Consider the following 14,037-nt stretch of genomic DNA (forward strand, 5'->3'; position numbering starts at 1 on the left):
AAGTTCACTAAGCCTACAGGTTCTAACCCTAACCCTACCGGTTCTAACCTTAACCCTAACCCTAACCCTAACCGTAACTGTAACCGTTCTGACACTAAGCCTAAGCCTAAGCCTAACCCTAACCCTAAAGGAAGGCAATGGCACCTACCGTGTGGCTTGGAGAGGAGGCGGCGTATCTTAGCGAGGAGGAGGGAAGGAGGAGGAAGAGGAGGTGCCGGCGCTATGACGAGTCATGGCCGAGGAGAGCTGGTGGCGGCGTCGACGGCACGGGTCCTCCTCGGCGCGGATCCCGTCGGCGGCGGATCCCGGCATCGGTGGAGTTGAAGGCGGCGACGGATCCCGTCGGCGGTGGATCCCGGCGTCGGTGGAGGAGGAGGCGGCGGCGGATCCCGGCGAGGAGGAGGGAAGGAGGAAGAAGAGGAGGTGCTGGCGGCAGCGGCGAGGAGGAGGCGGCTGCGGCAGCGGCGAGGATGAGGAGGTGGCGGCGGCGGCTGCGAGGAAGAGGGAGGGAGGAGGGAGCGGAGGGGTAGGTGGCGGCGGATTCCGGTGTCGGTGGAGGCGGCGGGGGATCTTGGCGAGGAGGAGGAAAGGAGGAGGAAGAGGAGGTGCCGGCAGCGGCATCGAGGAGGAGGCGGCTGCGGTGGCGGCGAGGATGAGAAGGTGGTGGCGGCTGCTGCGAGGAGGAGGGAGGGAGGAGGAAGCTGAGGGGGAGGTGGCGGCGACTGCGAGGAGGCGGCAGGAGCGGAGGGGGAGGTGGCGGCGGATCCCGGCGTCGGTGGAGGAGAAGGCGGCGGCGGATCCCGGCGAGGAGGAGGGAAGGAGGAGGAAGAGGAGGTGCTGGCAGCGGCGGCGAGGAGGAGGCGGCTGCGGCGGCGGCTGCGAGGAGAAGGAGGGAGCGGAGGGGAGGGCATATATAAGGCCGGTTTGTAGGGGTTGGCGGGAGCCCGGCCCGCCCCAACAAATATTTTTCCAAATTATTCAGAAAAATGGATTAATACAAAAAATAGTAAAACACATTATAAAATGCTAAAATTTACACCATAGGAAAAATAAGATATGTGTAACATAAGAAAAATATCAAAATCATATTTCATAGCATAAAATGAATAAATATTTTCAAACAACAATGTATACCTATGTTACACTAATATGTCATACAACTTAAGGCTAACTTTGTATTTTCCATACACTTTAATAGTAAACGTGTTGAATTGTATTTTTCATATTTTTGTACAATTCTACATAACAGTAGATGCTTATGGTAAAAATTACACGTTGTTTTGAAGTATTTTGCATCCCTATTTGAAATAAACAAATTTTTTGAATAAATTGAGAAATTATTTTTAGGGGCGGCTCACCCCCTCAGGCGCCCCTGAAAATGAAGACATTTTTAGGGGTGGATGGGGGGTAGGGTGGCTCAACCCCCCCCCCCCACCCGCCCCTGAAAAAGGCTCACATCTTCAGGGGCGGTAGAGGGAGTCAGCCGCCCCTACAGATGCCATCTTTAGGGGCGGACCATTTCTACAGTACCCTTGCACCATTTATAGGGGCGGGTGACTTTTTGGTCCGCCCCTAAAAAGAAAATGAGACGTTGCTACAAATCATTTTTGTAGTAGTGTAAGTCATTGCATATATATGTCGCAGATCGAATGCAATGCGCATATGTAATATGTAGATCCATATCGCTGAACCAAAGGCTAGCCTGCAGAGGCCTAGGTTACTGATACAACATGGGGCCTGCTGTGTGGAACGGTTGGGCCAGCTCCACGCTGCGAGGAACGGAGGTTGCGTCCGTCCTACGCGTCGTTCTTCGCCATCCAAAAAACGAATACGCCCCGTGCCTTACGTCCTTACCTCGCGGTTCTTACCTCCGGGCACCAACACCGCCGCCAGTCTCCTTCGTGGCTCTCCGGCTCATGCCGTGACCATCCTCCTCCCCTGGTACTAACCCCGCCCAGCCCAGCGGCCCCAACACTCTCTCTTCCTCGGCTTCTCCATGGAATGTGGAACCTAACTCATTGCTCTTGTCGCTGGCGCCAGTGCCTCCATCTACATGCAAATCGGACATAGTAACTCCTGTGCCAGCAGCTCGCGGTGGCGCTCGACGTGTGAGTGCACATTGGTGGACCCGTCTGACTGGACCGATGCAGAGAAGACAAAGCGGCAGCTCGTGCAAGGGGGGAGGGGCATGACGAAGGTGCCGCAGCCGCAGTCCTCTTTTCGCTCCAATAGGCCACAACACTGTACATGCTCTGGACGGTCATAGATTCGTCTTCAACAGGCGAGCCATCTAGCAGCAACAGACTGCTGAACTTTGTTTTTTTTTTTGGTATACAAGAAAGAAAGAACAATCCCATACAATGCTCAGATGGGCAGTCGAAGACTAATCTTTTTTTGGAATTTAGAAAACATGGAGTATCTTCAAATTTAATTGAGTAACCAATGGAACCCTTGTTTCTGGCTTCTAGCATTTAAGTCTTGCAACCTGCGGCATAGTTTTAACAGAAAATTGAAAGCTTCACATAAGCATGGAGAAAGTAAAGAAAAGGCTCATAAGAGAAAGGAGGGGCATGTTCAATTTTATTACTTTAATCAGATTCTTCAAGAGAAAGAAGCATATCAATTAATCTGTTCCATTACTTCGCACTGGAAAAAGAACAAACACTTAGCTGAAAAATCAAAGTTTACCATCCAGATGGGAAAATCACACCAGAATTTAAGATGATTTAATTAACAAAGTGCGTGCTTTACTGCAGTCCTGCAAAACAAGTGCACAAGGGTATCAGCTGTTTTAGTTATTTAGAATAAAATAAACCCAAAGGTACGGTCTACTTATGATATTTTAGTTATTAGGATAAATTTGATTGCATGATCAGATATGTATCATCAAATTATCAAGGATGTAATATCTAATTAGCATTGCAAATTCAGTAGAAAACCAATCGACAAGTCCTAAAAAAAGTTTTCTCAAAACTTCTAGATCTATTAAAAATGAACTATGTTCTACATTCACACAAAAATTGATCAAGTTGAATAAATAAAATGAAATTTACTGTCACTTTTAATCTATTAACCCAGGTAGATCGACATGGATATCCAGTAGCCGAGCGATTCAGTTCAATTTTGGTCAAATGTGTATGTATGTGTGCTCGAGGCATATAAAACTGTATTAAACAATTGCAACTGATCATACAAGTAGCAGAACTTTCTAGAAACAGAAAATCTAGGTGGGTATAAAACTTTGTAAGAGTATGCATCACATAAAATTTATGAAGCTGAGTCGCAGAACAGTATGGACATAGAATATGTTATAAGTTAAAGATGGTGAGCTGCTCTGATCTTGAGATGTAAATCTCTCTTCCACTTTCAGATGCAACAGCATTATCTATATTATATTCTGGTTCAAAACTTCAGTTCAAGTGCACTTGCCTTTGGATACCACCAGCTAGACAATTTTAGCTAGTTTTCATAATGATAGGTGTTATCTATACATTCTGGCTCTTTTTTTCCTTGAAAAGGTTGGCTGTTGGCTTGGTTTGGTTGTTTAGAGGAGCTGACGTTTAGCAACCAGCTAGTGCTAGCAAATTTTGAAGGCACCAAAGGCTTTAGGTGAAGGACACGTGAAGACAAAGCTAGCGACCGTGTAAATGTTAGAAGCTAGAACTATAAATTACAATTTTTTACCTTCTCACAAACTTTAGCACTGTTGTTTTACTATTACATTTTCGTGTTTTGTGGCATGTCAATTATTATCTACGGCATTAGATGGGACACCTGTGGTGCCGACTATTGGAATTTCCATTGAGGAACAGAAAACAGAGCGCTTCAGGTGTGCCTGCATTAGTGATGCAAGTACTCCGGGATTTGATTTCTAGCAGGTACAAATCCCTGATGCAGATAAAACATAAATCTAGAAGCAAGGGATTTGATTTCTATCAAACTCGAACAAGGAGACACAACTACAACCTACAAATTACATAACCAGATGGATGAATGGAGAAGGGGCACATGGCGTGCTTGAGGGGTGATTCTTACCAAGCAGACAAACACGGTGTAGACCTCCTCACGGAAGTTGTCACCACCGCACCAGATCTGCAGGAGGAGGAGGTTCCAACGGAGGAAGGAGTCAAGGGGAAAAAAAGAACGTGATATAGAAGCAAGCCGAATCCAGGAGCTCGAACTCAGTCCCCCACTCACCTGCTTGCTGGAGCTTGCGGCGCGCGCACCACGGGCTTCTGGAGGCTAAGCCAGATTGACTGTGGTTGATGTCAGACTTGTTCAGCGGGAGCCCGCCTGATGATGGAGGCGGACTTGGCGAGCTGCGCCGTGCCCGGCGGGACTGCCATGGAGGAGGGGATGGCGCTGCCGATGCTGTGCGGTCTGGCCAAGGAGATGCACCGGTGGAGCGGGCGCGCGGGGGTGGATGGCGGAGCAGAGTAAGGACGGGGTGAGCAGGGACGAGGAGGTGGAGGGGGAGGCCGGATCTGGATCCCGCGAAGCGGGCGGCAGCAGCGGAGCGTAGGTGGAGACCGAGGAGGTCGAGCTGAACCTTGGCCGGTCGACGCGGACGCGGAGGCGTCGAAGTTGGGGAGGAAGCGTAGGGGGGCCGCCATGGATCTCGCTCGCGTGACGGGGACAGCGAAGCTCGTGCTCGCGCGGTCGTGGAGGCGGCGGAGCTCACCCGCGCGGAGCCGGAGGAGGTCGAGCTGCCGCCGGAGTGGGTGGCAGGGAAGAAGAACACGAAGAGAGAAGCAGGAGGGAGAAGAAACGGGGGAAGGGGAGGAAGAGGAGAGGAAAGGGGCGCGGCTCTTATCTCGGCGTGAAAGGGCCGGGCATCGAGCTCCGGGAGCACGCCGACACGACGGGGTGGTCTCGGGCACCGCCTCCGACGGGACGTCGGGAGCGCAGCGGAGGACAGGGCGGACAGGCGCCGCCTGCGCACTGTTCCGGCGGGGGGCCACTGTTCCGACGTGTCGAGGCGAGGGAATCCAAGCCGGATCCAAGCGCGTGCAGCTGGAAAGGCCCCGCCTCCGCCGTAGCTGCGCATCCGGCCGCCGCTCCCTTCCCCCGCCACAGACAACCGGGCTCCACAGTCAGACGTCCCCACCGATCAGAGGCTGGATGAGGCCACGCTGGTCGCCGGGCGTGCGCCGCTCGCTCCCGCCACGTCGCCTCCCGCACTGCGCTCCACCCCGGGCCTATCCACCCACGCGCTGTACGTCCGCTCCATGCTAGCCGCAGCGAGCTGCTGCCGCCGCCAGCCAGGCTCCACCGGACGCTAGGTCCACCGTGCAGCGTGCGCGGGCGCTTATGCGTCCGCTGCCACCGCGCGGAGCGCGCGCTCCCTCCTGCACCGCGGCAGGCGCGATGCGCGGCGTGGCGACACGCGTCCCTGCCATCCCCGCGAAGCGCGGTGGTGCGAGCACCAGGCAGCAGCTATTAACAATTTTCATTTGCTCCTCACGGGTCCGCTACCAGTTCTGGGTACAATTAGCCCCCTTCTCTCCAATCCTCAAATGGTGTTAGTGGATTCAAATAGTTCCTGTACCCTCTTTTGTTTCTCAAATTAATTTGCAATTCTTATCCGTTGCCTTTTGTGTGCCCATAATTTTGCAAGAAGTCTGTCGAGCAATTGTACTTTTGTAATTTTGTTTCTGCATGTTGCGTTGATCCCTGTAATTTCATTTACCTCTGTTTGGCCGAACAGGGAGAACCAACATTTACATAAGAAAAAGTTGCAGATATCAAATGTTTGCATAGTTGAGTAGATCCTGCTTTCACTTAGCTTATTATTTACGAATTCCAGTGAGTTTTTTCATTATTAAAAAATCATTTCATGATATACTTGGACATATCTTTCAACTCTTTGTGATTGAGGACCAATGGTGGTTACTCTTAGATGATAAGTGATTGACAACATCGTGTGGATTTGATGTATCTCTTGGCTCGTGATGTGCAGGTGTAGGATGCGGCATGGCGGTCAATGGTGCGAGGTGAAGGTCAGGCGAAAGATTCATGCTGAAGGACCGTGGTGAAGGATGAATGCGAGTAGGCTTGGTGAAGCGAAAGATTCATGCCGAGGGACCAAGACGGTGAAAGGTGAATGCGAGTAAGCTTGGACCGAGGGACCCGAGGAGGCGGTGTGGAGTCATGGGCGGTCCACATGGTGCACGGAAGAGCAAGAGTACATGGTGATGAAGACGGCGTCGGCCAAGTCGGCGAGAATGATGGCGAGTCAAGTAGGCGGCTCGTGCGGCGGGCGCATGCGAACGACTCAAAGGGGTCAAGGCTCGGCGGGAGGTCGGACAAGTGTCGACATCGGAGGTTTGACCGGTTTGGCCTCAAAATCGGGGAGTCAGTCACGTCGTGCAGCGGCGTGCGAGAGGGTTTGACCGGTTTGGCCTTAAAAGCGGGAGAGACATGTTTGACCAGTTTGGGGCTTAAAACCGGAGGCGGACTTGGCGCGGTCAAGGTCCGGGCAGAGGGCACGTGGCGCCATCGCGAAGCTTGCGTCGAGGCGAAGCGAAATCGTGAAGACGGCATGTCCGACCGTGGCTCCTACAAAAAGATGGATGATTTTGCCTCTGTATGGGCGTGTATCGTAATTAATAGTGTAGGAGTATTTTCATCTTTCGCCAGGCCCTTATATTGATAGGCATGCCTAGTTGGAGGGGTGCTCATGCCACTCTAGTTTGTCTTTTTGCTCTTTTATTTTTTCTATTTTCTGATTAGATTTTGTGTAGAAATCTTGTTGGAGATTTTTTATGGGAAGTGAGCTCCGAATTCTCACTTTGTCCTCCGGGATTCATCACTTGTTATTGTGATTCTTCTTTCCCGTACGTTTTTTTCCTGTGATTTTCCGGTGAATTTTGGGCGAATTTTCGTTCTTCACCTTTGGCTCCAAAATTCGTGAAATTTGCTGGGAGCTTTTGTTGCTAGGATACTTGTGGGCAATCTTGATGTGATCCCCCTTCGAATCCCTCACGGATTTGGCATGAATTTGTGTTTTAACCCGAGTCGTTTTTCATGGAAGGGTTTCGGTTTTCTCTCAAATCCGCGTGATTCACTTGAACTTTTTCGGATCTATCTCGTAGATCTATTAGACCTTGTTAGTGTGCATCAATGGCAGAAATTTCAGCTGAATCCATGAAGGTCTGCTTTTCTCCTGTTTCCTTCTGTTCATGCGCTCTGGGCAAAGGAGCAGCCAACGGCTCGGGCGTGAAGAGGGGAGCGTCGCGCCGAGTGCCCGCGCGCGCTGCGGGTGCAGCCGTGCCTGCAAACGGCAGTGCGCGAGCGCCAGCAGCTGCCAGCGGCGGCGGCGGTCGAGCGCGTGCTCGACCAGGCGCGGGGACTCCTATACATCATGTGGGAGTAGATAAGTCTTTCTTCTTTAAAGTTCATTTGGCCTAATTAATTGCTGCAAACAAGTTCAACATTTCAACAGAATCACTTCAACATTTTTTATAAACATGTTCAACATTTAACTTTGAATTGTTGAAACTGTAAATACGGAATGTTGAAATTGAAGTTACGAAATATTGAAAATATTAAAATTGAAAGTTGAACAGAGCATCTTCTTCTTCGGCGATTTGGGCGCCTTCTTCTCCGGCGCCGGCGCGAGCGGCGCGGAGCAGGCCAGCGCGCAGCAGCGTGCAAGCAGCGGCGCACGGCAGCGAGGCATCGCACGGCAACGACGCACCACGTAGAGGCCGCGAGGCACTGTATGGGGGCGCGTGCGGCCGCGTGCGGTGGCTCCGCGGCGGAGCGAGCGCTGGGCGCGTGCGGCCGCGAGGCATGGCGCGGGGGTGCGTGCGACGACTTCGAGGTGGACCGAGCGTGGGGCACGGGGCGCGGCGGCGGCGGCGCAGCGCGAGGAGAGGGCAGCGCGTGGGCAGACGGCGGCGGGTGGGGAACAGAGAAGGTTAGGAAAGAGAGAGAAGAATTTAGGGTTTGAAATGGATCCAAGCACTGTGGTTGTTTGCACGAATCTCAAATAGTAGAAGGTAAAGAAAAAATCTTCCGGAAGATATATAGGATCCACGGCGGGTGCCTGGCTCGCCAGGGCACGCCGAGGCAGCCCACGCGGCATCGCGTGGCAGGCCAGCAGGCCTCGCGGGAGGCAGCAGCAGCAGCGGGCAACTGCCCAGGCTGAAGGTGCGCTCCGCCCAAGGGAGCTAGGAAGGAGCGTCTTTTTTTTATATTTTAAAAAAATTAAAATTTTGAAAATATACGGTCGTTTTGAAAAATTTCGAAAATGGCCCCCCGATCGACAGGACCTTAATGTAATTTTTTTGAATTTTCAAAGAAGTCGCTGGCCAGGGGTGTGTGGAGGGAGGGGGCTGTCGCAACCCCCCACGGGCGACAGGGGGTCTCCCACCCTATATAAGCCCTGGCCTCCATTCCCATCTCATTTGAGCCCAAAAACTACACCAAAAATTCAGAAAAAAAGAGGGGTGAGGAGAAGAAAAGCGGCGAAGCTCTGCCGAATTACGCACTTGTGATCTACCGGTAACTTCCGTATGAATCCGTATGAATTGCGCACTTGTGATCTACAAGGTATGTGTCATAAAAGTTTCCAGGATTTCTAACAGCAACCTAGGATAACATACGAGGTAGGTTATCATATGATGCCTCGTATGTGCCGAACCGCATCTCGAACACCTTTTGTTTAGCCCGCCATGCCTTCAAATAACTAATGGTGTATTGGTAAGTTTGCTCAATGTGTCGAACAATCATTTTTGGATCATAATTTAGGTTGTCCATAATCAACCCATATATTTGCTTTGCAACAAAGTCGCATGATATATTGCGATGCGAGGGAAGAACTTCTGACAGCAAACAAGTGTGCTCTGTCACAATGGAACATTTCCAGTTCGACTTCCATTTTCCCTTGAATGCATGTACTCGCCATGGACATCCATCATTCACACACTTCACCTCATATTCTTTACTGCCAGACTTTACGACTCTAAATTCTCGTTTCAATGATATTGCCCATAGTCTCACAGCATATTTTACGGCTTCAATGTTTGGATATGTTGCACCTTTCACTACCTCATTCCCTCTGTACTCCCACTCCTGATTTCGTACGTCTTCTGCGACATGATTGCCAAAACCATGGTCCTTCCACTCTTTTGGCAATGAGTACTGCTCGTCATCAGATGAGCCCTCATATTCTTCCATCTCCATTGCGGTTTGGTCTTCTGCCTCCATCTCGTCCACAATGCTATGTATCCTCTCTCCCTCATCAGCAAGGTCCTGTGGTCCGATGTTTTGGTTCTCTATCTCTTCTGACTCATCTTGCTCAACATAGTTGGTCTCTCTTCGAATACTCGGAGTTGCTTGATCTGCACCATGTTGGATTTCATTTTGTGTCTTCTCCCGGTTTGAACAGTCCACCCACGCTCTAGAGCTGTTTGCATGTACTTCTACCAGTCATCAGTGCTGTGTATCATCATCAATTCCCATAAATCACTTTCTACCTCCCAATTAATAAGAGACTGGACGGTCATCACATGTGTCTCTGAATCAACACGGAACCCACGCTGCAGCCACTTATATATGGAACCAAAACTCCTCTCCAGAGGTTTATCTATGGCGCTAGATGTGTACTTAAAGGCAGAAATGTCTACTCCATTTGGCCCATACAAAACATTGTAGTCACCAAAAATTAATTGAAACTGCATCTTGCTCGACATATATGTATATCACAGAATACTTATCGAGTTATACTCTTTACTTCACTACCTTATCCAATAATCCGTAAAAACTAAGTATGGATTTCAACTACAATATATAAGTATTCATAACTACGTGATGACACTCAAATTCTATACTGCATATGCGAAATTCTATTCTAAATCATAATTAATTTATAAACACGTCTCTAATAGTACTGTAATTGTAATAATAAATGCATAGTACTAATTTTCTAAACTAATTTACTACTACGTAACTAAAGTATCATTAAACTCCTACTTAAATGGTTCTACTATAGCACTAATTAAATTAAATTACTCTACAATACCAATGGAAAAAATACATATGCTAAATGTACTAACCTGCAGATCACAAGTGCGCAACCCGGCAGGGCTTCGCCGCTTCCCTTCTCCTCACCCCTCTTTTTTTTCTGGATTTTTGGTGGAATTTTTGGGGTCAAATGAGGAGTGAATGGGGGTAGAATGATTATATAGGGGGCAGAGCCAGTCGCCCGAGGGCCCAGGAGCAGAGCGAGCACAGCCCATTCACCTGCAAATCGAGGCACAGCACAGTAAGCAGTTTTGTTTTTGCTTGCCTACTTTCTTGCACTTAATTAATTTATATTATAGTACTTGATCTTGCTTTTGCTGTTAATCCTTGCTAGTTTTTTTGTAGTGATTCTTTTGTAGTGATTTGTTCTAATCTTTTTGGTGAGATCCTTGATCGGCTTGTTGGTCAAGCTTTTGCATCAGCTTGATTTTGAGCTTTGCTAATCATTGTGAAATCATTGCATGCTTAGTGAAAAAAAAATTTCAGCATTTTGATAAACGTTGCTTCCGCTTTATGCTGTGCCTTGCTCAAGTAAATCGCTTTATATTTGCTTCCGCATTGCGTCGAGCTTTTCCTAATCGTTCCTAGGATGAGCATGTCACTAGTTGACTTGTGTCATCTTGGCGATTAGAAGAAAGGTGTTTTGGGCAGTGAATTGGAGTCAGTTTTTTCGAGAGATTTTTTATCGGCTCCCATTCACGCCCCTCTGGTCGCCCGTCCCAGTCCCACAGTGCTACTCAATGAGTCAATGTTCTGAAGTAGCCAAGATAGCAAAAACATTACATGTCTAATTCTATCTCAATTTGTGGTACTCAATTTTCTGCAGTGCTAGCTCTATCTCAAGTTAGTATATATGATTTTATCATTTTACTGTACTAGAATAGTAGAATTTCATAAGATTGGAAGGTATGGTCAGTTGTTCTTTCTTTCGAATTTTCATTTCAAACCACGATAAATTTGGTTTTTTCTCATAATTTCTTCTCCTATTTTTTGTAGTATTCTGTTCACCCATGGTAGTACCAGATTATATATGTTTAAAACACATTGGATTTCAAATGTTGCTGGAGGCACCCAACATGGCATCAACCATATGTAGCAATGCATTTTTATTCTTATTGATTATTACATTAAGGGGTTACTGATTTCATGTACATATCTTCCTTTCTAGACTTTACCCCATGAGCTGCAATTCCAAAGAGCGAGAACGATAAAAAAGTTCCTTTTTTTTGAAATTTAGGTGCAATAATGAAATTGGTATGTGGTATTAGTTCGCCTTTGATTCTAAAGGTTCAATTTATTTTCTCATTGCTGGCTTTCTTGCAAGATTTTTTGGGTTCTAAGATCCAAGGCAGCAATCTTGGTTCCTGATATTTTGAACCGTTACATATCTCGCACAATGCTATAGTTTTTCATCTTATGTTATTGTTGTCTTCTTGCTGAAAGCATCAATATTGTCTCATGCTATAATGTGTCGGCTCTTCGAGATTGAGTACTACATTGTCAGGTATCAACTTAAAAGAAGGGTGGCCAACAACGAATGAGTATGCAGTTATTTGTGCTTTATCATTTATACATTTGTAATTGACCTATCTTTATTTCATCTTTACGAGTTAAGACCAATGATTGCATGGCTTTTGGTCAATTTTAGAGTTCTATGCTTCGGAGTCACTTGATACTACCTGTGTACTAAGTATTAATTTGCCAGCCGTTTAAAAAAAGTCTTGCTTTTTGTTGCATGGACTGCACAAGCCAGTATGTCACGCAGGCCTGTACCTTGCTTCGGTACTACATGACACACCAGTGCACACAAGCATCACCGGCGCGGCGCGAAGCGCGCCAAAATCTTCCTAGTCACATTTTCATTACCAACCAAAAGCATGCTTATCTAGGCTGCTTTTGGATCGGATAATGTGGAATTGACGCAAAGCGTGCATGCGGCTACTTACATGCTTCAATTCATCTTCAAAGTCATGCATGGTCATAACAAATCAACATATATACCGGCCACATTGCTATTTTTAATGTAATGTCCATCACAATGCCAATCAAAAACAGGCGAAACTCGGCTTTCAATCAGGTACTTCTCTCTTCTAAAAATAAAGGTAAAATTAGTCAAGCTGACACGCTAAGTGTTTGCATTTCTTTTATTCGCAAAAAAAGTGTTTGCATTTCTTTTTCGATCAAATGAGCATTTGGATCTTCATTTTTCAGAGGCACACTTCACGCGAGCTAGTCTTAATTTTAATTATTTGATAGTTTCAAACTAAGATCGTCATTATTAAAAAAAGAAAAACTAATTAAGATCGTCGATGGAATACGCTCGTCATTTTGAACCCCACAACCACAAATATTATTCATTCCTGTGTTTACCAATAATCCGCGTGCTCCAGCACAGTATATCCCCTCGAAATTTCGTTCCGCACGAATCCTCCAGCGCGAAACCAACGGCCCGGAGCACACATGTGTGACGTGACGCCATGAAGCTCGCGTCCACACATCGTAAGCATGCACACACCACGGGGAAAAAGCACAGAAACTTCGACTCCTAACGTGGCAGAACCCCATTGGCTGTGGCTACGTCTTCAAGCTCAACAGCCTTGACGTTGACTGTGGGTCAATGCAGGCACCTCTTCAAGTCCGCCGATCGGCGAGCTGATCCGAGGCAGATACCATACTTGCCTTCGCCTATAAATACGAGCCCTGGGCTTACCATGAAAACATTCGGTAGCACCTTAATTGTCCTCACGACACATCTGACCAAGTAATAATAAGCACGTGCTTATTAACACCTACGGCCGGTGATCTAGCTAGTAGTAAACGTGAAGAGCTAGCTGTGGGCATGGCCACCACCACTGCAAGATCCACGCCGGAGTTTCTGAAGCTGTACCTGTCGCTGTCGACGGCGAGCAAGGTTATCGCCAAGGGCGCCGGTGGCAGGCGGAACCTGATGGCCGCCGCCGGCGGCGGCGCGTTCCGGTGCCGGACGTGCGGGCGGCAGTTCGCGACGTTCCAGGCGCTGGGCGGCCACCGGACCAGCCACAACCGGCCGCGGGTGCGCGCCGACGGCCTGGAGCTCCTCCTCGGCGCGAGGCCCGGCAAAGGCGCCGCCGCCAGCGACGTGCACCGGTGCAACTCCTGCGGCATGGTGTTCCCCACGGGGCAGGCGCTCGGCGGACACATGCGCCGGCACAGGGCGGCTGCGTTCGATGCCGCCGCGGCGCCCATGGAAGAGGGGGATAGCGAGAGTGATGACGCGGGCCAACACTTGATGACTAACCATACGTTATTCCAGTTCATATGAACGATCGTTCAGTATATATGGTCTAAGTTTATTAATTTGGTTTGGACTTTGTGTAGTGGTTGCTTGAAAAAATACAGCAAGCTCATTAGCGCATGCAGAATTGCAGATACAGATCACATGGTTTTGTTTTATTTTTACGGAAACGGTTATTGTAATAATAAGTGTTAATTATATATTGCTGCAGCAAAGTTTAAGATTCAATATATAAGCCCTTTTATATCAACATGCGTCTGGAGAAGATACTAATAAATCACTCCACAATTATATTGTAGATTTAGTGATTCTTTTTTCTTTGGGCCGGGGAAATCCTATAGGATGCCTAGGTATTTTAATTTATTTCTTGCCTTTACACACCCGTATTTTTCTTGTAATCATCTTCATCTCCTCTTCAACTTTGGCGAGATCCACCACCACGCATCTTGTCCATTTGCGGTGAGATCTATCTCGTCCAGTGAATTGGGGATTTTGGGACCAAAGGAAAACCTAGAGAGAGGAAAGCCCAGTGCTGGAGTTGGTTGGTGGAAGGGGGATGACTAGGGCACCGCTAGCCGGAGTGGTAGAGGATGGTTACTGGATCGAAGAGCATTGGGGCGTGCGCGGAGAAACTCGATCTGAGAAGTTAGCGTGACGTAAGGGAGTGGGAGCGGCTCTCTGACGGCTGGAAGAGTGCAATGGTAGGAGGGTGGGGAAGGGTGTTGAGCTCTTCT

The 14,037-nt window shown here is 48.3% G+C and overlaps 2 protein-coding genes across 11 annotated transcripts; one reads left to right on the plus strand and one right to left on the minus strand.

The window, feature by feature from the left end:
* Positions 1-2,317: 2,317 nt before the first annotated feature.
* On the minus strand, positions 2,318-5,178 carry LOC120703335 (vegetative cell wall protein gp1-like). Of its 10 annotated transcripts, XR_005686905.1 has the most exons (5): positions 4,198-5,177; positions 4,036-4,092; positions 2,752-2,758; positions 2,588-2,646; positions 2,318-2,485 (listed from the first exon to the last, which is right to left on the minus strand). XR_005686905.1 is itself a non-coding variant. In XM_039987369.1 (3 exons), exons 1-2 carry the CDS (start codon positions 5,045-5,047, stop codon positions 4,076-4,078), a joined length of 867 nt encoding a protein of 288 aa, XP_039843303.1. In that variant the 5' UTR covers positions 5,048-5,172; the 3' UTR covers positions 2,318-2,485; positions 4,036-4,075. The 10 variants fall into 10 exon arrangements, 1 of the variants encoding a protein (XP_039843303.1); XR_005686903.1 differs by having other exon boundaries at positions 2,588-2,758; positions 4,198-5,178; XR_005686906.1 differs by lacking the exon at positions 2,752-2,758.
* A 7,569-nt stretch (positions 5,179-12,747) lies between these two features.
* On the plus strand, positions 12,748-13,553 carry LOC120705101 (zinc finger protein ZAT8-like). Its single transcript, XM_039989624.1, has one exon. It carries the CDS (start codon positions 12,869-12,871, stop codon positions 13,328-13,330), a length of 462 nt encoding a protein of 153 aa, XP_039845558.1. The 5' UTR covers positions 12,748-12,868; the 3' UTR covers positions 13,331-13,553.
* Positions 13,554-14,037: the final 484 nt, after the last annotated feature.

The sequence above is a fragment of the Panicum virgatum genome, chromosome 4K, assembly GCF_016808335.1.
Source record: "Panicum virgatum strain AP13 chromosome 4K, P.virgatum_v5, whole genome shotgun sequence".
Classification (NCBI taxonomy): Eukaryota; Viridiplantae; Streptophyta; class Magnoliopsida; order Poales; family Poaceae; genus Panicum; species Panicum virgatum.

Coding starts and splice junctions, on each gene's coding strand:
- LOC120703335 (XM_039987369.1), bottom strand. CDS start 5,047: ATGCGCAGCTACGGCGGAGGCGGGGCCTTTCCAGCTGCACGCGCTTGG.
- LOC120705101 (XM_039989624.1), top strand. CDS start 12,869: ATGGCCACCACCACTGCAAGATCCACGCCGGAGTTTCTGAAGCTGTAC.